The sequence below is a fragment of the Rissa tridactyla genome, chromosome W, assembly GCF_028500815.1.
Source record: "Rissa tridactyla isolate bRisTri1 chromosome W, bRisTri1.patW.cur.20221130, whole genome shotgun sequence".
Lineage (NCBI taxonomy): Eukaryota > Metazoa > Chordata > Aves > Charadriiformes > Laridae > Rissa > Rissa tridactyla.
The window spans coordinates 28934090-28960924 of NC_071496.1; the positions used below are offsets into that span (position 1 = coordinate 28934090).

The 26835-nt window shown below is 41.4% G+C and overlaps 1 protein-coding gene across 3 annotated transcripts in view; it reads left to right on the top strand.

Annotated features, from left to right (window-relative positions):
• The window catches only part of LOC128901988 (BDNF/NT-3 growth factors receptor-like), a 199379-nt gene that overhangs the window by 64933 nt on the left and 107611 nt on the right, over nt 1-26835 (top strand). For 2 of the 3 annotated variants that reach the window (XM_054184232.1, XM_054184233.1), the window contains exons 8-11: nt 1129-1428; nt 6202-6234; nt 15596-15696; nt 18868-18967. In XM_054184232.1, coding sequence (XP_054040207.1) covers nt 1129-1428; nt 6202-6234; nt 15596-15696; nt 18868-18967 — 534 coding nt within the window. The remainder of the gene's footprint in view (nt 1-1128; nt 1429-6201; nt 6235-15595; nt 15697-18867; nt 18968-26835) is intronic. The other variant, XM_054184235.1, reaches the window with a different exon arrangement.

Sequence of the window (26835 nt, forward strand, 5' to 3'; positions counted from 1 at the left end):
TGTAATAAACTACAAATTTAAAAGATTTTTTTTTTAACTAAACCAACAATTGTTTTGTTCAAAAATTAACACGCATCATTTGTTCTGCCAGATGTAAATTTATTTGTCATAGCTTTGAATAATTATTTGTCAGGGCCAAGGAAGGGGGAAGGGACATGTAGTATAGAAGCATTGGCTTCTTAGATCTGAGATTACAGCCTGAATTAATTTTATGTGAAATGTTTTCACAAGTTGCAACCCTCTGTTTAAATGAAGATGGGAATGGAACACTTTGTAGATGGAAAATTTTTTTCAGCATGTGCTCATGACAGTAAACCTGAGAAATCACTCTAGAAGCACTTAAAATGTTTTGTAGGTGGAAATTAGGGATGTAATATCTATGGAAAGGGACATAAACTAGAAATGTTTGAAAAGTGTAAATGAGATTGTGAGATTGGCACTGTTATGAGTGATAAAAGGGAGTATAACTAGATGAAATTGGATGCAGTTAAGGATGAATATCGAGGAAAATTTCCTAACAGTGAAATAATGTGCAAGGTATTGGAATAATCTCCTGAGGGAAACAGAAGTCTGTAAACTTGAGACATTTAGCATGTCTGAACAAAGAATGAGAAAATGTATAGTAGAAAATGGTCCTTCCCTGACAGAAGAATACAGGGAATGAAATCAGTTGTTTTGGCTTTGATTCTTTTAAAGAATCACCTGAAAGTTTGGATTCCTATCTGAATATATTTCCAGTACTACTTGCTTTTGGTTGACTTTTAAATATTTTTAATACTGTTTTGTTCCTTTAGCACTCCTCTGTGCCATTTTTTCAGCACAGTACAGCTAAAATTTCCCTATCTCCCTTCTCAGTGATCTGGTAACTGAACTTTACACACCTTGGAGAGTAAGTGATTTAATGGGGGTTCACATTTTGTCTGAAACTAGTTTGTTTTGTTTCTTTCTGAAGAATGGCTTCATTTAAGTTGTGAACACAGTACCCAAGGCAGAGCAGGTGGGCTTCCTGTGTGAGTATCCTCCAAATAGGTATAATTCCTTCAAGTAGCGTATTTTAGCACTGATAACCCGAGAAAAAAAGATGTTTGGGATATTCTGATTTTCTTCACTCTTTTTTTCCCAATATAGTTGCACCAAATATCACATTTATTGAATCTCCAACCCCGGACCACCACTGGTGTATTCCATTCACTGTGAAAGGGAACCCTAAGCCCACATTGCAGTGGTTCTATGAAGGGGTTATACTGAATGAGTCTGAATACATCTGTACTAAAATACATGTTATCAACCAAAGTGAATACCACGGCTGCCTTCAGCTGGACAACCCTACCCATCTGAACAATGGTGCTTATACCTTACTAGCAAAGAATGAGTACGGAGAGGATGAAAAACGGGTTAACGCTCATTTCATGTCAGTGCCTGGAGATGGTGAGTATAATTTTTTTTAATGTTAACAATTGCGAATTGACAGCAATGTGGAGACAGTGCTCCTGGCTAGCTTACCTATTTTGGAGGAAGCTTTTTATATGCATGTTTTTTCTCTGAATGAATGTCTTCAATATTAGTTATAAACCAATTTTTTTTTTAACATTTTCTTCTTGTTTATTGCTTTTCAAGGGAGGCCATGCTAGTGCTCTTTAAATCCTCCCTTTGAGTAACCATCCTCAGTGACAGTTAAGGCTAGTAGAAGATTGCTATTTCTGAAGTGTTTTCTTTAGCCTCAGTTCTGATCCTGGAAAGCACTGAGTACCAATTCAGTCACTCTGCAAGTTTTCTATCTCTGTGTACAAGTGCAACTAGGCAGTGTATCCAAGGCACAGGGAGTATGCCTACATAGCATCTAGTGCAATGATACAAAATCAGTAATGCAGTCCAGTGAGTTGATGATAATATATTGCATAGGACACTAGAGGGAGGTGGATAGAAAATAAGTAACCCAGAGGCAGGATGGACCAGCTCTCAGGTCCTCACAGGCATTTAGACATTCATTTTGGTGAAGGTTGGGCATCTGCATGCCTAGGATTATCTGTGCTCAAGATGGTTATCTTCAAATGTATGCATCTTATGCTGCTCTAAAGGCTCCAGGTCAGACCTCCTAAATGCTATGTGAGCAGTCTCGAGGTGGACTAATTCATTGAACTGCAGGGACTACTGTAAGTACTTAATGTACATTGTGGTTTGATCTTTTCCCACATCTTCAAAACCATATTTGAAGTGACTGTAAGAATATTAAGGTGCACACGTAAGTGCATTGCTGTATGTGAAAAAACTGAGTGGGCCTTGAGTGGAAATATAGCTGTGGTTTTGTGCAAATAATTGCAGAATCATATCTGAAAATATGACCATGTGTCTACCTTTGGCTTTTAAACCATGGTATAGAAATAGCCTCCCTCTTTTTTGGAACAGCAATATGCAGTGCTAATGTTATGTGATAGAAAAAATATGAATATTTAAATTCCCTCTCCTACATTGTAGGCTACAGACAGTAAAAATATGGACTGTATTTAACATTTGTTCTTATCAGCTCAGCCTGTTACAGGGAGAGAGATGGCAAGTCTTTTTCTTTCCCACCCTTAGAAAGAGAAGGTGAAGAGATGATATAATTGGGCTCTATTTTCTCCTGCTGTTCTTAGTAGCTCCTCTCTTCTTTTTTCTCTACAGTCCTTTCTTAAATAGACTCATTACAGAAACAGCTCATGGTTTCAGCTACTAGCATCCTTTAATACTGCATTATAACAGTTCAGTAAAACAGTTCACCTCATTCTGTATGCAATAGAAGTTCTCTTGCACTCTGATTATTTAATATGAATTTGGCTTCATTCTCTTAACAGAATAAGTTCCTTTAATACATTTATATGAATTTATCATTGTTTTCTTTTAATGTTCTATTTTTCTTTTATACTTGTCCACTGTAAACTGAAAATTTCCCAGTTGTTCCCTTTTAAATTAAAGGTATTCTTCCAATTAGAAAGACAGCATTATTTATTTGTTCCTTCCTTTTTATAAACATATGCATAATAAGTCTCCAAGATAATCTAAATTGTGTTCAAACTGGACTATGTACAGACAGGATGTAACTGCATTAGAAATCAGGTTTTGTGTCACCAAACCAGTCTTAAAAATTAACAGCAGGGGAAATGACTTATCTAGTTAGCCTCCTCGATGTTGTTTTTATTAGTGGGGCTTTTTCCTGTAAGACTTATGGTACTGAGCTTTTGAATATTCCACAACATTGTTGTCTCCTCCACTGAAGCTATTGAAGCTGGCATGAAAGTAAATGTTAAAAAACTAGCATCCTCTATGCATTGTATTACTTTTTTTCTTTTTATTACTATTTAAAGCACTGCCAGGATCTTTCAGACCCTTAAAAGGCTTTTTCAACACTGTTGTTACTGTGTAGTATCTCCTTTTGTCCCACATATCGTACAATGAATCATAAAGATTAGGCCCATGCTCTGGTATTATGTTAATTTCCATGCCTTCATGACTGAATTAAATACCAGCCCTGATGTTTCATGGGGTATCCTGACTGAGCTTTGAACTGATTCTCTGGTTATTAAATCACTTACAGGCAAATGCACTGAAGATAAAACCAAAAGCAAATTAAAAAAAACCCTTCTCCTATAAACTATATGTCTATTTAAAATAAATACAGCAAAGTCTGAAGCATGTTGTATCATCAACAGCCTAATACTCTACTTTCAAAGTTGCATCGAGCATGATGAAGACAGGATTTGTGCTAAGATGCTCTCAGCTTCCAGCATGCTACTTACAGAATATTTTTCAAGGGACAGAGTATGCAAGCATAAAGGAGAGGAAAGCATGTACCACAGTGGGATTTGGATCAAGTTAATGATATCACGGTTAATGTTATAAATTAAAAGTTTGTTTAAAATACTAAGGTCTGGGGGAACAAATTTCACATTCTGTTAGCTAGATTTTTAACTAGTTTTAATCTACTAATCTTCATGGATTCCAGTGAAGCTCTTCTTGCTGAGGATAATTTGACTATTTGAGACTACATTGCAGCAAATGCTAAGCAATAAACAGCTGTGTTTTATTCCACAGGCTGTTTCCATAATTGATCCATAACAGCTAATGAGTGCTGGAGAGATTTTTACCGATAATAACTATTTTTAAGTAAAATCATTCATCTACCAGCCTTCTACTCTAAAATTCAGCTAAAGGAATTCAAGTCATGTAGCATCTTGTCAAAGTATATGTTAGATATGCCTTAGAAGTAGCATCCTGCTGGTTTGGCATAATAACATGTGACTGTGTTGCACGAGTATTTTTGGGGGTTGAGTCTTTTGCTGCTGCTTTATTTTTAAAATGTCAATTTTATAAAGAAAGAAGCAAGCAAACCAAATGTAGTTGAGTCAATTTACAAAGATGAGTGAATAGGATATGTCTGTAATATTTTATTTGCACAACAACCTGTTCTAACAGGGACCAAAACAACAATGCTGTTCTTTGCGTTAAAAATAATTGCATGTAAACATGCAAAATTACTGTGGTAAACTTTCATGTTAAAATAGATTCAATCAATGTTTTGATGATGGTTTTATGTAGGGAATACTACATCGAAATTTGGGGTTGGTCCAACTTCTTGATTTTTTCAACTTTATTTCAAGTGAAGTATTTAGTTATATAAAAGGTATTTGAATGGAATAGATTACTTCCTGGTTTGTATGCCCCTAGCAGGAATTACAGGTTATACCAATCTGATTATTTTATTCCATTTCCAGTAAACAGTAATAAAAATGTTGTTGTTTAACTCAGGAATAAAACCCTAGGAAGTTTGGGGGTTTTTTTCTTCAGATTATGAGAAGTATGACTCATACAGAAGGTAAACTGGTTCTTTCATCAGCTGAATGTTTTATACTGGAAAACCTGAATCCATGAAGGTTTATGGACAAAAAAACCTGGTCAGAACTTGCTTGAGGATAGATAGTAGTACACATTTATTTCACTTGTTATTTATTTCTGCAGATTGACATGACCATTCTCATGTGGTCTCTTAATCTATATCTCTTGGTACTAGAATATCTTCAAATGCGTTTAAAAACTAACCTAATTATCTGCTGCCATTTTGCAAATAGGTTGCAACTCTTATTTTATATTTTCAGCACAGATTCTCATGCTGTTGAAATAAGCAGAAACAACTGTGTTCTGGTCATACTTCACAGTGGCTTTATACCAGTGTAATTTCACTGGTATGGAATTACTGTATGGTATTATAAACAGATTTATGCTTTTTGAAGTTTGAGTCATCTTTAGAGGTTTTACTTATCTATTAATTTTATTACCAAACCAACAACAAAAAAGAGTAAATATCCTACATAAGGCATGCTATAAATACATTATAGACCAGGATGAACGGGATGTTGAAATATAACACAAGTATCTTTCAAAGCATGAATAGACTCTAATAGTATACTAACTTCGGTGTGTGTTATACTCACATATGCTTAGCCTTACATATGTGCAGTAATTGGAAAAAGCTGCAAACTGGAACTAGTAAAATTTAGAAAAATATATACTAGACAGGTATCCACTTTGCTTGTGTAAAGGCTGGCTTCTCTAATTTTTTTGCATATGAGAAATCTTATTCTTTCAATAAGAGTTCTGTCTGTGGATCAGGTGTGCAGCTGGCTTCTTGGGAGCATCCTCTAACAGCATCCTCTAGCTTTTAATTTGCCACAGTGCTGCAGCTCTAAACCAGTTTGCTCTCTCAGTGATTTAACTGCAAATTTCTTGACCAGGTAAAAGTCAGTTATTGTAACTCTCACTGAAGTCTGCTTCCACTTAATGTCAGGGAGAATTTTACCATTGATTTTCAACAAGAATAGTTACTGTTGCACTTATTCCAGATATACAGTAGCAGCAGAGAGCAGAATTTTGCCCATTTGGTAAATATGCCTGCTTTTACTAGAGCAAATGCCCTGTGTATTATCTGTTTCACATGAAGCAAAGTGTTAACGTTTGGGATAGCTCTAAAATAATTGTAAATTATAGTACAATATATTGATGTTGCTTTGCATTTGTGTAGGTACTGAACATTGCTATTGCAAATAACATGTAAGCTCTTAAAAAAAATCCTAAAGAAACTCTTATTCTTCCAGCATTTGCAATCTATTTACAAAGGCTTTTTCTTTCTGTTTTTTTTGTGTGTTTTTTTTTTCTCTTCTCCATGCACAGGTAGTGGTCCAATTGTGGATCCAGATGTTTATGGTATATATTTGATTTTCTTTTCCTTTTCTTTTAATGATAGAAATAAAGGAACTCAAACCACTGAAATATTGAATGTCAGGCTCAGTTAAACTGAAATGGCACATATTATAACACAATTCTAAAAGGCACTTTGTATTGTTGGTTCTTTTCCTGACTTATATTAATTAAGATAAATGAGGGCAATTTTTACTTACGCTGCTGCTTTTGATTCAGATTAGCATAAATCCACTGCTACTGATGGTTAAAATTGGTACTGTAGGGTGATGACTGTCTGATATAGCACACAGGCATGAGATTTTTGTGAACCTTCCAGAGGCATTTCTTGGAGGAAAGAAAGTTCATGATTTCTCCTTATATAACTTTTTTTTTCCAGGGATGATTCCATACTTGTTTTGCCTCCAAAAATGTACCCCTAAATTCCCCTTAAAAATGAGTTTGGCACAAGTGAGTTTTCCTGTAGGTAATTTTTCTCTGTCCTCTCATTTGTACCTTCTTCCTTTATTGTCTCTTGGATAAGCAGAACATCAACTCAGTGATATCTGAGAGAAGATTTGATGACACAATGTTCAAGTTACTTTTTAGTTAGGCAAAATATTTTAGGCTATACCTATTGAAAGCCAATGTGCATTATAATAGAAGTTGCAAAATGAAAAACAACTGGCTAGTTTAACATAATATTTCTGCTATACTTCTGCTGAGCATGAAAGTACATCCTAACCAATGCATCCAAAACACCCTTTAGCTTCCATCAGAAGCTGGATCCTGTTTGGAGTACTTTTATTTGGACAAAATGGCCCATGAATCAAGTTTCCTTAAGCTGATATAAATGTTATTACTCTGATTCCATGTCATTAAATTTTAGCAAATGTGCATTTGAAGCCTCAATTTGGCTTTAAGTGTTTAGAAATACTAAAGCATAGCTTCCCCTCCCTCTCTTCCTCTTTTTTTTTTTGGGGTGGAGGGGAAGTGGTGATGGTTTGCACAGTTTCCTACATGTGTTGTGTTACATATGTTGTATACATGAAGATGTTGAATCTGAGCTCTTTATCAAGGTCCTGATGCATGTGTATGAGCACTGTAATTCAGTTGACTGGTAGCTTTGGTTAAAATGTGTGCTTTGAGTTGTGCAAGTGAATCACAGCCTGCAAGATCTAGTTCTTATGAAAACAATATTCCTTTTTGTTTCTGTCTTTTCTTTCTACTTTTTGAAATTGCTGCCTTTGATCTTTGTTTCAGTGACTTAGTGCTTGCTTAGTGCAACACTTTGTAGTCCAGAGTGTTTCCTTAATTATTCCAAATTCACAAGTCCAGTTGGTGAGATGAATAAATAAGGCTAAAAAGTCTAGAAACTGTTATACTTCTTGGGAAAACCACTGTATGGTTGATTGTGGAACCACACAGGAATTAGCTCCTCCTAGAGACTGAGAATTTTCATGACTTCTTTTCAGACCCTTCAATCTGTATGCTAATTTATTTACCCCCAGTTTAGATTATGTTGGAAGCAAGATTTAAAGGTCTCCTTCCCCACCTTCCTCCTTCCTGCTGTTCTCCCCTTTAAAATATTTTTCAGACTCCTATGCTAATCATGCTGCAAATTTGCACTGTGTAAAGGGTAAAGACAACTGCAGAGGTTTTGATCCTACAGCGTGTTACACAGTATCTATGTGTTTGTCAGTGGCTTGGGTCCTGGTAAAGTCAGGGTGCTTGGATGATGCCCTAGTGCTGTAAGGTATTTCTCTATAAGTGTCAGGGCACTGCAGTTCTGGTGACTTTTGGGGGGGCCAGGTGCAAAGGGTATCTTCAGTCTTGCTGCTGCCTGTCTCACTGCCCCCAATGAGGGAGCAGGGTAGGCTGTGGGGGCAGCTGTGGGCAGTCTCCAGCCAAGGGCATCAGGCACCTCTGTGGGGATGAGGCTCGGCTGTGGCCAGGATGGGCTGTCAGCCCATGAGTGGGGGTCAGGATCAGGACCAGTGAGGATAATCAGGGTCAGATACAGCCCCAGGATGACAGGGTCATGGGGATGAAGACAGGTTGAGGTCAGGCCAGGATGTGAACATAAGTATTCGGCCTGGCTCAGCAGGACCCATGACAAGGCAGGGCAGGGCTGTGGCAGAGCTAGAGACGAACACTCCTATGGTGTCGCTGGGGTGGGGATTGATGGTCCTGTACTGACCTGAAATGAGGCCCCTGGGCCCATGGGCAGGGGTGGGGGAGGCCCCAGGGGAGGCTGGGCAAGGCCAATAAGGCTTGTTAGTACTCTCAAGGCCCTGACAATGGACTGGACCTTCACAGAAGAGGTGGGTGTTTCTCCCCACCTGAATATATGCAGGAAGAAGATGGAATGTGACTAGGCAAAAATAAATTGGAACAGGGTATGAAGGGTGGCCTTTCACTTCAAAGGAGCCAAAACAGACTAGAGAGACTAATCATGATATTTCAACCAAATAGAAAAATTCCAGACGAAGAGAGAGCACCCCTATGTGCTCCTGAGAAAAGGTTTGTGATAGATTTTCACAGCTATTATTGGGCTGGAACTTGGTCTCTGCAGTGCCTGTGCACCGCCTGAGTTCCTTTAGCCAGCAGGATGTGGTTAGGAGCTTGTGTAGGATGGTTATGGCCTTCATTGCTGTGCTTTGCGTGGGTAAGCAGGGTTTGGCTGCATGGGGACAGGGGTCTTTAGCCTTGAATACCCTTCTGCATAGAGCAAAGCCCTTTGTAGTGGTAATTTCCAAATGTTTTCCATTATATGTTCTAGAAATACTATGGGAAGAACCGATGAGCTCACAGAAGTATGCATGATGTTATGTTTGTTGGGGGAATTCTATCCACATTGTACTTGAGTGTTTATGGGTAAGGGTGAAAGGGAAGGCTAACAAAGGTGATTTTGTGCTGGGAGTCTGCTATAGACCACCCAACCAGGATGAGCAGGTTGATGAAGTATTCTATAAGTGGCTGGCTGCAGTCTCGCAAACGCCAGCCCTTGTTCTAGTTGGGGACTTCAACTTACCAGACATCTGCTGGAAATATAACACAGCAGAGAGCAGGCAGGCTAGGAGGTTCCTCGAGTGTATGGAGGATAACTTCCTGACACAAATGGTAGGTGAGCCTACCAGGGGAGGTGCCTTGCTAGACCTACTGTTCACAAACAAAGAAGGGCTAGTGGGGGACGTGGAGGTCGGAGGCCGTCTTGGGCTTAGTGACCATGAAATGGTTAAGTTTTCCATCCATAGTGAGGTAAGGAAGGGGGTTAACAAAACCTCCATCTTGGACTTCCGGTGGGCAGACTTTAGCCTGTTCAGAACCCTGGTTGGGAGAGTCCCGTGGGAGGTAGTCCTGAGAGACAAAGGAGCCCAGGAAGGCTGGACGCTCTTCAAGAGGGAAATCCTAAAGGCCCAGGAGCAGGCTGGCCCCATGAGGCGCAAAATTAAAGGGCGGGGAAAATGGCCGGCCTGGATGAACAAAGAGCTCTTGATGGGACTTAAGGAAAAAAGGAAGGTTTACCACCTTTGGAAGAGGGGACAGGCAACTCAGGAGGAGTACAGAGATCGTGTTAGGTCATACAGAGAAAAAATCAGGAAGGCAAAAGCCCAGCTGGAACTCAACCTGGCAATTAATATAAGGGACAACAAAAAAAGTTTCTATAAATACATCAACAAAAAGAGAGTGACAGAGAATGTCCATCCCTTACTGGATGCGGGGGAAAACCTTGCAACCAAGGACGAGGAGAAGGCTGAGATACTTAATGCCTTCTTTGCCTCTGTCTTCAATAGTCAGACCAGCTACCCCCAGGGTGTTCAGCTTCTTGGGCTGGAAGATAAGAATGGAGAACAGGACAACTCCCCTGTAATCCAGGAGGAAGTAGTTAATGATTTGCTTATGCACCTGGACACGCATAAGTCTATGGGGCCGGACGGGATTCACCCAAAGGTTCTCAGGGAGCTGGCAGGAGAGCTCACCAAGCCTCTCTCCATTATCTATCAACAATCCTGGTCAACAGGAGAGGTGCCGGATGACTGGAGGGTGGCCAATGTGACGCCCATCTACAAGAAGGGCCGGAAGGAGGATCCCGGAAACTACAGGCCTGTCAGCCTGACCTCGGTACCGGGAAAGATCACAGAGAGGATCATCCTGAGTAAGCTCTCATGGCAAGTGCAGGGCAGCCAAGGGATCAGGGCCAGCCAGCATGGGTTTATGAAAGGGAGGTCCTGCCTGACCAACTTGATCTCTTTCTATGACCATGTGACCCGCTTTCTCGATGAGGGGAAGGCTGTGGATGTTGTCTACCTGGACTTTGGTAAGGCCTTCGACACCGTCCCCCACAGCATTCTCCTGGAGAAGCTGGCGAATCATGGCATAGACAAGTGTACCCTCCGCTGGATAAAAAACTGGCTGGATGGCCGTGCCCAGCGAGTTGTGATTAATGGAGCAAAATCTGGTTGGCGGCCGGTCACCAGTGGTGTCCCTCAGGGCTCAGTTTTGGGGCCAGTCTTGTTCAATATCTTTATTGATGATCTAGACAAGGGGATTGAATGCACCCTCAGTAAGTTTGCGGATGACACCAAACTAGGTGGGAGTGTTGATCTGCTTGAGGGTCGGAAGGCTTTACAGAGGGATTTAGACAGGTTGGATCAATGGGCCAAGGCCAATGGGATGAGGTTTAATAAGGCCAAGTGCCGGGTCCTGCATTTTGGTCACAACAACCCCGGGCAACGCTACAGGCTTGGGGCAGAGTGGCTGGAAAGCTGCCTGGGAGAAAAGGACCTGGGGGTGCTGGTGGATGGCCAGCTTAACATGAACCAGCAGTGTGCCCAGGTGGCCAAGAGGGCCAACAGCATTCTGGCTTGTATCAGGAATAGTGTGGCCAGCAGGAGTAGGGAAGTGATGGTGCCTCTGTACTCGGCACTGGTGAGGCCTCACCTCGAGTACTGTGTTCAGTTCTGGGCCCCTCTGTACAGGAGGGACATTGAAGTGCTGGAGCGTGTCCAGAGGAGAGCCACCAAGCTGGTGAGGGGTCTGGAGACCAAGTCATATGAGGAGAGGCTGAGGGAGCTGGGCATGTTTAGCTTGGAGAAGAGGAGGCTGAGGGGAGACCTCATTGCCCTCTAAAACTACCTGAAAGGAAACTGTAGAGAGGCAGGGGTTGGCCTCTTCTCCCAAGGGAATAACGACAGGACCAGAGGAAATGGTCTGAAGCTGCGGCAGGGGAGATTTAGATTATATATTAGGAAGAATTACTGTACTGAAAGAGTGGTCAGGCACTGGAACAGCCTGCCCAGGGAGGTGGTGGAGTCACCATCCCTGGAGGTATTTAAGAAACGTGTAGACATGGCTCTTCAGGGCATGCTCTAGTGCCCAAGATTATTGGTTTGTGGTGGGGTGTTGTGTGTGGGGTTGTGGGTGTGGAGTTTAGTAGGTGGGTGCTTTTTTTTTTTTTTTTTTTTTGTGTGGTGTGTTGGTTATTTTTGTGTGTGGTTTTTTTTTTTTTTATGTGGTTGGACTCGATGATCTCAGAGGTCCTTTCCAACCACTAAGATTCTGTGATTCTGTGATTCATATGCTTGAAGCACAGAGCATTCAGTCCCTAATAACTAATCCCCACAGAATCCTGTGGAAAAGACAAATAAGAGATATTATCACAGTTTTGTATGAGAGGTAACTGATAAAGAAAAATAAAGTGACTTGCCCAGGGCTGAGCAGGAAATCAAATGCAAAGATGGCTTCTATGGCCCCTGATGGCAAAGCATTGCCGTGCTTTTTCTAATGTGGTCATGAAAATGAGAGAGACAATATGCCCCATAAAACTGAACTCCCAGTGATATTTTGCAGAATGACTCCCTGGTACTTATGACAGTGCTCTTGTCTGGATCCCAGCTGCTTTTCACCTTGTTTATAAATCAGCTGCAGAACGCTCCCATGCTTTAGTTGTGATTTACCTCAGTTGGTGTAGGAATATATGACTGCATAAGTTAGTAGACACCAGAGAATCTAGCCCTGAAACAATACAAGTCCCACATAGAATGAGTCAAGAGGCATGACCCTGTCTGTATCAGAATGCTATGTGCCTAATCAGAATTTCATAATAAAATGAACAAGAATTCATTTAATTCAGAATTGCCTGGATTTTGCTGAATAACTGTTGTGCATGTTTTCCTTGCCTGGCTCACCCATTTCAAAAGGCTTTGAAAATTTGACACTAATTCAAATGTAAATGGTTCACAATTATGCACTGGGAAATGGCAATGCAACACTGATGTACTGAAGTGGCCTACTTTATCCCTTGCCCTTTTTAATAATACTGCATTCAGAGGATTCATAGACCTGGACCTGAAATACTTTGCATAGTTCTCATTAGTCCTTCAGGGTATGATTTCCAGTATCATAGTATAGAAATGAACACAAACAGAACTGCAAATAGCTTCAGCTTTTGCCCCCCACTATTCACAGGTAAAATTAAAAGCAAAAAATTCCCTCTTAAAAGTTTGTATTATGGAGACAGAACAGTGAAGGCTCTTAATGTTTGTTTTCTATATTGTTTCTATTATAAAACTACTGTAAATAAAAGGTTGGTCAAAACTATCTTAGTGCAGACATTGCCAGAAAATTGTAAATGAAGCCCAATCTTATAGCTTGAGATACATGTTATAAACTGGGTTCTTCACTGGTCAGTAGTATAGGTGCTGCCTGCAGATGAATAAAACTGAAGTCTCCCTCTCTGCTGTGGCAAAACTTGTCTTCACAGTAGCGGATGGTCTGCACAGAACCTTGTCTCAGTGTCCAGGCTGTTTCTCCAAGTGGGGAATTCAGGTAGGATTTATCTTGCCTGGAGTAAGGATCTTTTGCCTTTCACTACTATTTTAACCTTGCTGCATAGGAAGCTGTAGACATAGGAGTGCAATGCTGAGTTGGAGAATATAAATGATAAAAGGCCAGGAAATAAAATTTGGTTTCTCATGAAAGCTCTGTAGACTAAATGTGTATTTTGACTTGCAAAAATTCTATCCTTTGGCATGTATGGTGTTAGCTAGAATAGACTTTGTGAGTTGATTAGAAAACCTGACTGGAACAACTGTACCACTGGTGGCAGAGGTAGCTGTATTGGTTCATATACGAAAAAAATATGCAGCCTACTGAGTGCTTTGCAGAAAGAAAATGTGTTTGTGCATGCATGAAGATCAAAGAATCATAGAATGTGTTGGGTTGGAAGGGACCTTTAAAGGTCATCTAGTCCAACCCCCCTGCAGTAAACAGGGACATCTTCAACTAGATCAGATTGCTCAGAGCCTCCTCAAGCCTGGCCTTGAATGTCTCCAGGGATGGGGCCTCCACCACCTCTCTGGGCAACCTGTTCCAGTGCCTCACCACCCTCATTGTAAAAAACTTCTTCCTAATGTCTCATCTAAACCTACCCTGCTCTAGTTTAAAACCAGTGCCCCTCGTCCTATCGCTACATAACCTTGCAAACAGCCCCTCCCCAGCTTTCTTGTAGGCCCCCTTCAGGTACTGGAAGGCTGCTATAAGGTCTCCTCGGAGCCTTCTCTTCTCCAGGCTGAACAACCCCAACTCTCTCAGCCTGTCCTCATAGGAGAGGCCTTCTGATCATCTTCGTGGCCCTCCTCTGGACCCCCTCCAACAGGTCCATGTCCTTCTTGTGCTGAGGGTTCCAGAGCTGGACACAGTACTCCAGGTGGGGTCTCACGAGAGTGGAGTAGAGGGGCAGAATCACCTCCCTCAACCTGCTGGCCATGCTTCTTCTGATGCAGCCCGGGATGCAACTGGCCTTCTGGGCTGCAAGTGCACATTGTTGGCTCATGTCCAGCTTTTCATCCACCAGTACCCCCAAGCCCTTTTCCGCAGGGCTGCTCTCTATCACATCATCCCCCAGCCTGTATTGATAATGAGGATTGTCCCGACCCAAGCGTAGGACCTTGCACTTGGCCTGGTTGAACTTCATGAGATTTGCATGGGCCCACCTCTCTAGCTCGTCCAGGTCCCTCTGCATGACATCCCGTCCCTCTGGCATGTCGACCGCACTACTCAGCTTGGTGTCATCAGCAAACTTGCTGAGGGTGCACTTGATCCCACTGTCTATATCATTGATGAAGATATTAAACAGCACTGAATCAAATCAAAAGACTGGTGCAGCTTGTTGCTAGTTTTGCCAGCTGAGGTCTCCAAAACAGCTTTGGGAGCTAAAGAAGATAAAGGCCCTCCCTCCCCTTGCCTGGCAGCAGCTCTGAGGTTGGAAGAGTTCCTGCCTCTGTGGTTTGCGAGCTATGCCTCTGAATTTTACTTTTTCATATTCACAGTTACAATTTCATCTGCAGACTTATGGCACTAATTTTATTAGAAATATATTAAGACATACACAATTAATTGCAAATTTAAATTAGAGTGCTGGAGGTGCATTTGCAATAAATGCACTTATTGCCCTTGGTTTTTTTTATTTCATCTGCACACATTAGTCATACAATTGAAACATTATGTATATTTCCAGATGCAATCATAAAAAATATTAAGTTTTTTATTTTAATGCATGTATCTCTAAGTTCATACATGTACTATTTAATTCTTGCTATCTCATTTGAATAATTTTGACAGAAAATCATGGACTGTATATTTCATTTTTAAATAATGATAAATAATTAATCCATTTTCATTCTTTTGATGGAATTGTCCTGGATTCATCTCCACAGACCTATGAGTAGCATTGTTTTGATAAATCAAATTTCTTCAGACCATCTCAAGCACCTAACTTTTTTAAAGTTTACCTGTATGAGAATTTAGCATGTTAGACTGTAACCTCTATGCACACAGCAGCATTTTTCATTATCTTTTTAACCTAAGAAAACCAGCTATTTCACATTTGATATCAATAAACTAGTTAAAAGGTCATCTGCCAAATTCTTTGTAGATAAACAAAAAGTCCCCAAGCTAATTTCTAGGTCAGTCCTATATTTGACTGAATACAAGGCTAGAGAAGTTCATTGTAGAGGGCAGTCTTCAATTTTTAATGGGAAATCAGAAGCACATAAAAATAGCTTTATGAGTGGAATTCTTATTTAACTCTATTTTTTCTAATAGAAATATATATTATGATGTGGATTCCTTCTCTATAAAGCTGAATAGAGAACCAGCTTCTTTTTTCAAGTCTGTTAGTCACAACACATTTGTTCACATCTGTCACGAGGATCCCCCCACAAATGTATCAGGTACAATAGAAATAATGTATAATTTTCAAATTGCTCAGAATTCTGATAAGTGTTACAATCATTATGGTATTACAAAGTTGAAATAATAAAGACAACCCTTTCCCCTCCAAGGTTATGAAATTTTAAAAGCACCCTTTTTTTCCTTTCCTAAGAGTATGAAACCACGCCTAATGATCTTGGAGACACCATGAATAATAGTAATCAAATCACTTCTGCAGATGTTTCCAACAAAGAGAACGAAGATAGTATCACTGTAAGTATGTACATTGTTTCCTGATCTGTAATCTTGGCAGATTTTGACTATACAACTAATGAAACTGCAAAGATTCTAATGGGACGCTAAGCTACCAGAACACCGGAGTTATTACTATGTGGTGATCAAAAAAAAAATCATAGAATCATAGAATTATCTAGGTTGGAAGGGACCTTTCAGATCATCTAGTCCAACCATCAACCTAACTCTGACAAAAAACATCACTAAACCATATCGCTAAGCACCGTGTCTACCCATCTTTTAAATACCTCCAGGGATGATGATTCCACCATTTTCCTGGGCAACCTGTTCCAATGCTTAATAACCCTTTCAGTGAAGAAATTTTTCCTAATATCCAATCTAAACCTTCTCTGGCACAACTTGAGGCCGTTTCCTCTTGTCCTATCGCTTGTTACTTGGGAGAAGAGGCTGACCCCCACCTCTCTACAACCTCCTTTCAGGTAGTTGTAGAGAGCAATAAGATCTCCCCTCAGCCTCCTTTTCCCCAGACTAAACAACCCCAGCTCCCTCAGCTGCTCCTCATAAGACTTGTTCTCCAGACCCCTCACCAGCTTTGTAGCCCTTCTCTGGACACGCTCCAACACCTCAATGTCTTTTTTGTGGTGAGGGGCCCAAAACTGGACACAGTACTCGAGGTGGGGCCTCACCAGTGCCGAGTACAGGGGGATGATCACTTCCCTAGTCCTACTCACCACACTGTTCCTGATTCAGGCCAGGATGCTGTTGGCCTTCTCGGCCACCTGGGCACACTGCTGGCTCATGTTCAGCTGGCAGTCCACCAACACCCCCAGGTCCTTTTCTGCTAGGCAGCTCTCCAGCCACCCTTCCCCAAGCTTGTAACGCTGCCTGGGGTTGTTGAGACCCAAGTGCAGGACCCGGCACTTGGCCTTGTTGAACTTCATACCATCGGCCTCGGCCCATCGATCCAGCCTGTCCAGATCCCTCTGCAAAGCCTTTCTACCCTCAAGCAGGTCAATGCACTTCCCTCACTCCAGTTTTGAGAGTGGATCACTTTTCATTCCAAGTAAAAAGTTGCTACTTTGTTTCATGCTTTTCTGAACAACTAACTGTAATGTGTTAGCCCAAGACTTTGCTTCTAATTTCAGCCAAGGAGAGCAACTATTCTTTTACAAAATAACAACATTCAAGGTAACTTAAGGACTTAAAGCTTTAATTCCAGTCCCAAAGTCAGCAGCTCCTTACAAAGAGGACATGGTATAATGAAATTCCGAATTCTAATTGTATGTTTTTAATGTGTGATTTCATGTAGCTTTTTGAAAAGATAATCTGTAGTGGATCTTAGTACAGGCAGATGAATTGGTGGGTCTACTCCTTTGCTGTCTCACCTATCATGATGTTGGAAATTGAATGTTAGATGAATGTTAAATATCATAAATTGTTGGAAACTGGTAGCAGGCAGCTGGTCTGGTTAGTAGTGCTGCCTCCCTGCTGCAGGCATTGATGACTCTGCAAGGCGGCAGGCAGTGGAGAGTGTGTGCATTTGTGGTGGACTGTGAGTTAGGAAAGAATGGAAAAGGAGGCTATGAAAGCTAGATATTGTCTCAATACATCTGAAAGTGATGAGGGAGGAATCTGTTTTGTGCAGATGGGAGAAAGCCTACCCAGTGGCTCTCTCCAGTGCCAGTGGTTGGGGAGTGAAAAGTTATAAGAATAAGGGCAGTGAGAAGGGTTCCTAAAACTTCGATTTTGTTGTTTCCATCTGTTAAGTGCAATGGGGGCATTAACTTTGACAGCCTCCAGTCCCTCACACTGACAGTGGTTGCTTCATGGAGATATATTTTGCTAAAAAATCAGGAAGAGCCCGGACGGTCTTATCTTTTCTGATAACAGAATCCCAGAATAGCTGAGACTGGAAGGCACCTCTGGACATCATCTAATCCAGCCACCCCTGCTCAAAGCAGAGTCAGCTAAAGCAGGTTGTACAGGACTGTATCCATTAAGGTTTGAATATCTCCAAGGATGGAGACTTCACAACCTTTCTGGGCAACCTGTGCCAGTGTTCAACCACCCTCACAGTAAAAAAGTGTTTTCTTATGCACTTTTCTTATGTGTTTTCTTAAAACATACCACTCTGCTGGAAAGGAAAGGGGTGATGTGCATTCCCTCCCACCTGCCTTGAATGTGTGAGATGTTGGTGGTTCTCAGAGGTTTCTGAGTCTGTTCTCTGCAGGATAGAAGAAACCTCAGCAAGTGACTTATTTCTGTACTCTTTGATCTGAGTGCAAATGTTTCCTATTTGTAATGAATCTCTACCTAAATCATAGAATCATAGAATGGTTTGGTTTGGAAGGGACCTTTAAAGATCATCTAGTCCAACCCCTTGCCATGGGCAGGGACATCTTTCACTATATCAGGTTGCTCAAAGCCCCATCCAACCTGACCTTGAACACTTCCAGGGATGAGGCATCCACAACTTCTCTGGGCAACCTGTTCCAGTGTCTCACCACCCTCAGAGTAAAGAATTTCTACCTAATATCTACTCTAAACCTATGCTCTTTCAGTTTACAACCATTGCCCCTTGTCCTGTCACTACAGGCCCTAGTAAAAAGTCTGTCCCCATCTTTCTTATAAGCCCCCTTTAAGTATTGAAAGACTGCAGTAAGGTCTCCCTGGAGCCTTCTCTTCTCCAGGCTGAACAACCCCAACTCTCTCAGCCTGTCCTCATGGGAGAGGTGTTCCAGACCTCTGATCATCTTCATGGCCCTCCTCTGGACTCACTCAAGCAGGTCCATGTCTTTCTTGTACTGGGGGCCCCGGAGCTGGACGCAGTACTCCATGTGGGGTCTCACAAGAGTGGAGTAGAGGGGGAGAATCACCTCCCTCGACCTGCTGGCCACGCTTCTTTTGATGCAGCCCAGGATACAGTTGGCTTTTTGGGCTGCGAGTGCACATTGTTGGCTCACGTCCAATTTTTCATCTAACAGTATCCCCAGATCCTTCTCTGCAGGGCTGCTCTCAATCCATTCATCTCCCAGTCTTCATTGGTATTGGGGATTGCCCTAACCCAGATGCAGTACCTTGTACTTGGCCTTGTTGAATTTCATGAGGTTGGGTTAATGGGTAAATCTGAATGTATGCTGAATATGTTTGAAGCTGGTTAATGAGATCTGTTTGTGTCCTCTTTTTTAGGTGTATATTGTGGTGGGAAGTGCAGCACTGGTGTGCACTGGCTTAGTAATAATGCTTATAATTCTGAAGTTTGGAAGACACTCTAAGTTTGGGATGAAAGGTACACAGGGTCATTTTTTATATCTCCTGTAATTGTTGTGGGTTGTACAAGCTTATACCATAGGTATCTGCACCAAGAACAGTCAAGATAACTAGATAAAGTGCCATCACATTTTGTGTTTCATTTATTCTTCAGGTAAGTAAGAGCAGAGACAGATGTAGATCGGAATATATAATTTTGGTTTGAATGTTCTACTTCTCTGTTTTTTCTTATCACAGATCTCATTTCTTTCTCTTCAACTGCACAGCCCCATGGGACACTTCCTGGTATCCTGGTATAAAATATCACTTAGAATCATAGAATTATCTAGGTTGGAAGGGACCTTTCAGATCATCTAATCCAACCATCAACCTAACTCTGACAAAAAACATCACTAAACCATATCGCTAAGCACTGTGTCTACCCATCTTTTAAACACCTCCAGGGATGATGATCCCACCATTTTCCTGGGCAACCTGTTCCAATGCTTAATAACCCTTTCAGTGAAGAAATTTTTCCTAATATCTAATCTAAACCTCCTCTGGCACAACTTGAGGGCGTTTCCTCTTGTCCTATCGCTTGTTACTTGGGAGAAGAGGCTGACCCCCACCTCTCTACAACCTCCTTTCAGGTAGTTGTAGAGAGTGATAAGGTCTCCCCTCAGCCTCCTTTTCCCCAGACTAAACAACCCCAGCTTCCTCAGCCACTCCTCATAAGACTTGTTCTCCAGACCCCTCACCAGCTTTGTAGCCCTTCTCTGGACACACTCCAGCACCTCAATGTCTTTTTTGTGGTGAGGGGCCCAAAACTGGACACAGTACTCAAGGTGGGGCCTCACCAGTGCCGAGTACAGGGGGACGATCACTTTCCTAGTCCCACTCACCACACTATTCCTGATACAGGCCAGGATGCCATAAGATGACTTGAGTCACTGTAGGGAAGTAGAAGATAAAAAATTAAATTTATTCTGGTAAGAGTTTGATTACAAATATTTGGCAACAATCTATGCTGTATGCAAGAGATACTTCAGACAGTACTGTAAATGCTGCCTTGAGGTGATAGATTGTATTGAGTCTAGCTGGGATGGATTTAACTTTCCCTATAGCAGCCCTCATAGTGCTGTGTTTTGTATTTGTATCTGGAAAAGTGTTGATAACACCAATATTTTGGCTGCTGCTGAGCAGTGCTGGCACAGTATCAAGGCTGTCTCTCAAATTCCCCCCCAGAGGTCAGTAGGCTAGGGATGGGCAAGAGGATGAGAGGGGACATAGCCAGGACAGCTGACTCAAACTGGCCAAAGGGATATTCCATACCATATGATTTCATACTCATCAATAAAAGTTAGGAGAAAGGAGGAAGAAAGATCAGCAGAGATGAAGCGTTATGAACTGACCACAACTCCCATTCCCCATCCCCCTGCACCACTTGGGGGATGGGGAAGGAGGGCGTAGAAGATTCATGAGTGAAGTTGAGCCTGGGAAGAAAGGGGGCTGGGGGGAAGTTGTTTTAGTTTTGTTTTTATTTCTTTCTATCCTATTCTGTTATTAGTTTTCAATATATTAAATTAATCTTCCCCAATTTGAGTTGATAGAGCAGCTTGGTGGGCACCTGTCAGCCAGCCGACATTAATTCACCACAGTTTGTTCTGGAGCTGAAGAAATTAAAGGTAGGGACAGTAATTGGGAGAGACAATGGGCAAAACATGGACTGGACATTGCCAGAGAGCAGAATGATTGTGGAGAATTTTTGTTGTTGCAATTGTGGTGTAAATTGTCCACTTTTGTCAGCTTTGTGATGATGTTCTGATTTTGGTGTGGGGAATTATTTTTGTTGATGCAAGTGAAGTTTGTGAAGACTGTGTGATAATGGATATTTTAATGATAATTTTTACATATGTGTTTCACACAAGCCATCCCTGCAGCCTCCTCCACTACCAAAACTTTGCCATTTAAACCAAATACATTGATTCAATGGCAAGAGGGGAATGTGCATTTGCAGTGCATCCTGTCACACTGGTGCTTTCTCACAGATACATTTTCTTGAGCCCGTGTGTGGAAATGGCATCTGGAAAGAGGGGCAAATGCTCAAGTCCCTGTGGAAGGGGAACTGTCAGCTGTTTATTTATTTATTTATTTAATTTACAGCCAGATGGAAGTACAGGCAACACAGAGGTACATGTAAGAACTCCAGTATGGTATTATTGTATTGATCTCATCAGTCTGTGTCTAGAGATGTTAGTGGAATTATATTTAAAAAAACCCAACAGTCGCCCCTCCAACCCAAAAGAAAAAAGCCCTCCCCCCCCTTGTTATCTTGTTGAGAGGCCCAGAAGGTGCTTTTCTGTGTGCTAATGGAGATGAGCTTTTAATCTTAAGATGTGTAGTTGAGGATCTGTGGAGAGAGTGGTAAGTTATTTTTGGTACATTCCTGTTAACCTTATGTCCTTCCTCTTACTCATGCTTATGATACAGTACCACGGAAGATTTTTCCCCATAGTTGTATATTTTGATGATTCTGACTTGTTCTTGACAGTGCTCTTTTCAGAGATATCTACTGTATGTTTGGTATTTGTATATTCTGTGTAGAAGAGAGTTCCTAGAACAGATGAAATTTGAACAGAGTAGAAATGTAGATAGTACAGATTAGCTCACTAGGATGGTAACCTCCTTTTCTGTCACCTCCTTCTGATATGACACAGTCTTTGGTCTTTGGGGTAGCATTAAAAGAGGACAGGCATTGTGAAATGTCCTGAAAAACAACATGGAGCCTGTGGGAGAGAGCTAGAAAGTTTTGCTCAAAGACTAGAAAAAAATGTCTAGAGCTGAACAGCAGCTCGGTGGAAATTTTCTTTGTGGCTGAAGCTTTCTGAATTGCATTTAAAGACCTGAAAGAAATGAAACTAAATGAGAGCAATGATAGTAACTGTTTGATGTTTGGGCTTTAAAGCTGAATGCTTGTTAGGTTTTTTAAAATTTGTGTTACAGATTTCAAGACAGCATTGTTAGAAGAACTAGGAAGTAAACTCTGTCATGAGGGAGAATGAACAAAACTGTATTTTTCATGTTAGCATAATAAGTTACCTTCTGGGTAGCTCCTTACATGGTGGTTGTTTTTCAGTATCTTCAATTAGAACTTCTCTCACAAAAATAATGGTCTTGCATTATCAGTAAGTTTGACTTCAGTAGTTTTCTGTTGTGGAATTGGCCATCTAGATCATATTTGAGTAAGGATGCATTTTGGGGGGAATAACTAGCTGAAATTATGAAAAGGCAGCAACTGCATCTATGGAGTTTATTTTTTCCTGTTAATTTGACCAGTGATGGTTAGCAAAAGCAGTAAAATGACTTCACTGTTTGGGTACGCTCCTTCAAAAACTTATCACTGGCGTGGTATGTGTGGTAATGGTGAAATGTCACTGTGAGCTACAAATAACCCCTGAATCAGAAAGGAATGATGTTCAGTTGTCCCTGAAATGAACCTCAAACTTCTCCAAAGTTTACAGTCATGTGTGAGCTTTGCAGTATGGGTCTACCTATAATCTATCCATAATCCAAAGTCCCAGAAACACTTTCACAATTTATCATCATCAATGTTATTGAATTTATTTTAAATCAATATTTAAAGACCTGAGATTAGAACACCATATTGATATCATAGAATCATAGAATCATAGGGTTGGAAGGGACCTCTGGAGATCATCTAGTCCAACCCCTGATAATACTCAGACTGATAATAAAAGAATGCCTGCTCTGAAGAGCTGGCAACATAAGCATATAATGAGAAATAGTGAATGAAGATAAACAACCTGGGATATTTGAGCACAAGGAAAATAAAGCCGAGGTGAAGAGATTTTTTTACAGTCAGTATTGGTCAGTATAATACATTTAAAATGTGTATCTTGGAAATTCTGGATAAAAAGATCAAAACAGCTATCTGTGAACTCTATGAGTGGTTTTCCATGGAATTCAGTGAGTAAAATTAGCCTCAACTTAGCGTACAGACATCATTTTATAGTTGGTGCAGCTTGGTACATGCTCTTAGTAGGGAAATGTGAGGGAATAAAATACCTAAAAGGCCATGGAAAAATATTTATAAAACAAGGTAAATCAAATCTTCCCCAAAATGTGAATGAATATTTTGCATTCATGAGAAGGAACTTCCTGAGTTACATGGGGTAGAGATACACAAAAGGCTTTACTTCATTTTTCTGTTATCTTGTGAAAACACAATATGATCACATCAAACACCCTGTCATTAAACATCCCCCCACTCTTCCTCAAACAATAGTTTAGAAAAAAACAAAGTAGTCACTTGATAACTGGAGAAGTAAAACTGGCACTCAATGGTATTTTTCATGTTACTGTGCACTAAGAGGGGAAAAATTTCCTTCTGTGCTTAAAGAGCTTGAGCATGGTTGGAGAACTGAAAGTAACTAGTCTCACCAGAAAGAGATGTGGAATAAGTAGCTGTGATCTGAACTATGCTGTATCAGAGATGGCCATACCTGGAAGCACTTGCACTGCAGCTGAACAGCTGCAGAGACTGCCACAGAGCTCATATATCCCCATTGTCTTCTTTCCATGACTACCTGAGCAGAAAAGAGTCCAATTTAAACAATAGGGAGCTCCTGGTGCTCTGGGGGCTTCCAGTATATTTGCTGTACATTTGCATCTCTTATTGAGATGTGTTGAAGAGTTGTGTAAAGATAACTTACCCTCTCTTTTGGCTTCTCTCTTCATTTTGTATATCTAAGATGAGGGGACAGCTTGTGATACGTTCATTTCACACTGTTACCTTTCAAAATTACAATAGTATAGTGCTTTTGCAGATAAAGAAGACAAGCAAATCAGATCATCAGTTCACCACCAGTAACAAAACTAGAACATTTTGTTTGCGATATCCTGGATTCTGGTTGAAGTTGGGTTGCATCATACATGGCAATTCTTGTCCAATTTTTGCAAAACCACCCATTAGTATGCTTTTATCAAGAGCTTCCTTTGATGCATCTGAAAATGCCTTTGTTTTCATAGTATATACATTCTCATAGCATTACACTCCTTGGATCTGGATGTTTGGAAAAGAATATAAAAAAATAGATTTTTTTTGCAAGTTCTATGGTACTTCTTTTTTCTGAATGAACAAGTAATGCTGTAAAAGCCATTGTTGTTGTAGCAGTGCTGTTGCTGCTTAGGAAGAAATCAGGAAGTACAAAAGTTCACAGGAATTAAGAATAAATGAAGACCAAGGGTATCCAATCTGTTTGAATGTCTTATAAAAAGAACACTTCAGATTTTGTTTCAATTCTGGTCAAAAATTCAAATAAGATTGTTTTATTTGAATGAATGGCCCCTCTTTTTCATACACACTGATGCACGTTTATCATCTCCCTATAACCCGGGGAGCAGCTTTGTCCTCCTCCTTCTATCAGTCCCTTTCCTTCTTGCCCACTCTGAACATTAGCTGTATAATAATCCAGAGATGACACCTCTGAGAACTCAAAAACAAACTTTTCCCCTCAGACTGTTTTTGTATTTTCAATGTGTCGTCTTTATGGAGTACCAGGAGGGAAGAAGATAGCCACGGTTGTGACACTTAGCACAGCTGGGCCTGATCTTTGCACTGCCATAACTTTTTGCGTTCCAAATTCACAGATCTTTTACTTGTTCCATGCTTCAGTTTCCCCATCATTGGAAAAGAAATAATAGCTTTTTGCTTTCTGTTAATTGCTTAACCTTTTAATACTGCTACAACTGTGAGGTGCTCAGATGCTGCAGAGCACGGTGTAAACCATACTTAATGGTACAGCTAGTTGTAAATTTGGAAATCAGATAGACTGTGTGTAAATGCCTGCAGAGAGTATATGGAAACTTCTGCAACTAGAGAGGTTATTCATAACACTAGTGAGGAATGCCTATGTTCATGGATCCAACACTTGTGTGTGCAGATAGTAATTGTTACAGCCTTCCTTATGAACTGGGTTTCTATTAATGTATATTTTTTGTGGTTCTATGGGGAGCTGCTTTTTCTGCAAAGCTTCTATTTCTGAGTCTGAGCAGTTGCTTATTCATACTCTCTTTTTTACTTTAACCTGTCCCTGAAATAGAAGCTGTGCACTCACTAGTTCTCACAGCTGGTGGCTTGAGTTTCAGGTTTTAATATCCTTGACTCATTAATCACTAGCAAGCAGAACAAATACAGCATCAGCAGCAGTACTGTGAAAGGAAACATCTACTGGATATGGTGCTGGAAAAAATGAGGGTAATGACTCTCTTTGAGAAAGGTGCAGTATATTCTCCTTAAGAATGCTGAGCACAAATATTTCAGTTTCTGATGCCTGCTAGTAAAACAAGCTCATCTTCCAATGCATCATAGAATCATAAAATCATAGAATGGTTAGAGTTGGAAGGGACATTAAAGATCATCTAGTTCTAACCCCCTGCCATGGGCAGGTATTACCTTCCACTAGACTAGGTTGCTCAAAGCCCCATCCAGCCTGGTCTTGAACACTTCCAGGGGTGGAGCATCCACAACTTCCCTGGGCAACTTGTTCTGGTGTCTCACCACCCTCAGACTAAAGAATTTCTTCCTAACATCTAATCTAAATCTACCCTCTTTGGCTTTCTGGGCTGTGAGCGCACATTGCCGGCTCATGTTGAGCTTCTCATCAACCAACACCTCCAAGTCCTCCTCAGGGCTCCTCTCCAGCCATTCTCCACCCAGCCTGTATTTGTGCTTGGGATTGCTCCGCCCCACATGCAGGACCTTGCAAGTTGAACTTCATGAGGTTCGCACAGGCCCACCTCTCAATCCTGTCCAGGTCCCTCTGCACGGCATCCCTTCCCTCCAGCGTGTCGACCGCACCACACAGCTTGGTGTCCTTGGCAAACTTGCTGCGGGTGCACTCAATCCCACCATCCATGTCGCCGACAAAGATGTTAAACAGCACTGGTCCCAGTACTGACCCCTGAGGAATGCAACTCATCACTGCTCATCACTGGGACATCGAGCTGTTGACTGCAACTCTTTGAGTGTGGCCATCCAGCCAATTCCTTATCCACTGAGTGGTCCAGCCATCAAATCCATGTCTCTCCAGTTTAGAGACAAGGATATCGTGCGGGACAGTGTCAAATGCTTTGCACAAGTCCAGGTAGATGATGTCAGTTGCTCTTCCCTTATCCACCAACGCTGTAATGCCGTCATAGAAGATCACCAACTTTGTCAGGCACGATTTGCCCTTAGTGACGCCATGTCGTCGGTCACCGATCACCTCCTTATTTTCCATGTGCCTTAGCAGAGTTTCCAGGAGGATCTGCTCCATGATCTTGCCAGGCACAAAGGTGAGACTGACCAGCCTGTAGTTCCCTGGGTCTTCCTTTTTTCCCTTTTTAAAAATGGAAGTTATGTTTCCCCTTTTCCAGTCAGTGGGAACTCCACCAGTCTGACGCAACTTCTTAAATACGATGGATAGTGGCTTAGTAACTTCATGCCGTGGATGAATCTCATCAGGTCCCATGGACTTAGGCACCTTCAGGTTCCTCAGATGGTCCCAAACCTGGTTTTCTCCTATGGTGGGGGGTTCCTCATTCTCCCAGTCCCTGCCTTTGCCTTCTGCGACTTGGGTGGTGTGGCTAGAGCACTTGCCATTGAAGACCGAGGCAAAAAAGTCATTGAATACCTCAGCCTTGTCCATGTCCCTCACACCACCCTCACAGTAAAGAATTTCTTCCTAATATCTAATCTAAATCTACCCTCTTTCAGTTTAAAACTGTTACCCCTCGTCCTATTGCTACACTCCCTCATAAAGAGTCCCTCCCCATCTTTCCTGTAGGCCCCCTTCAGGTACTGGAAGGCTGCTATAAGGTCTCCTCGGAGCCTCCTCTTCTCCAGGC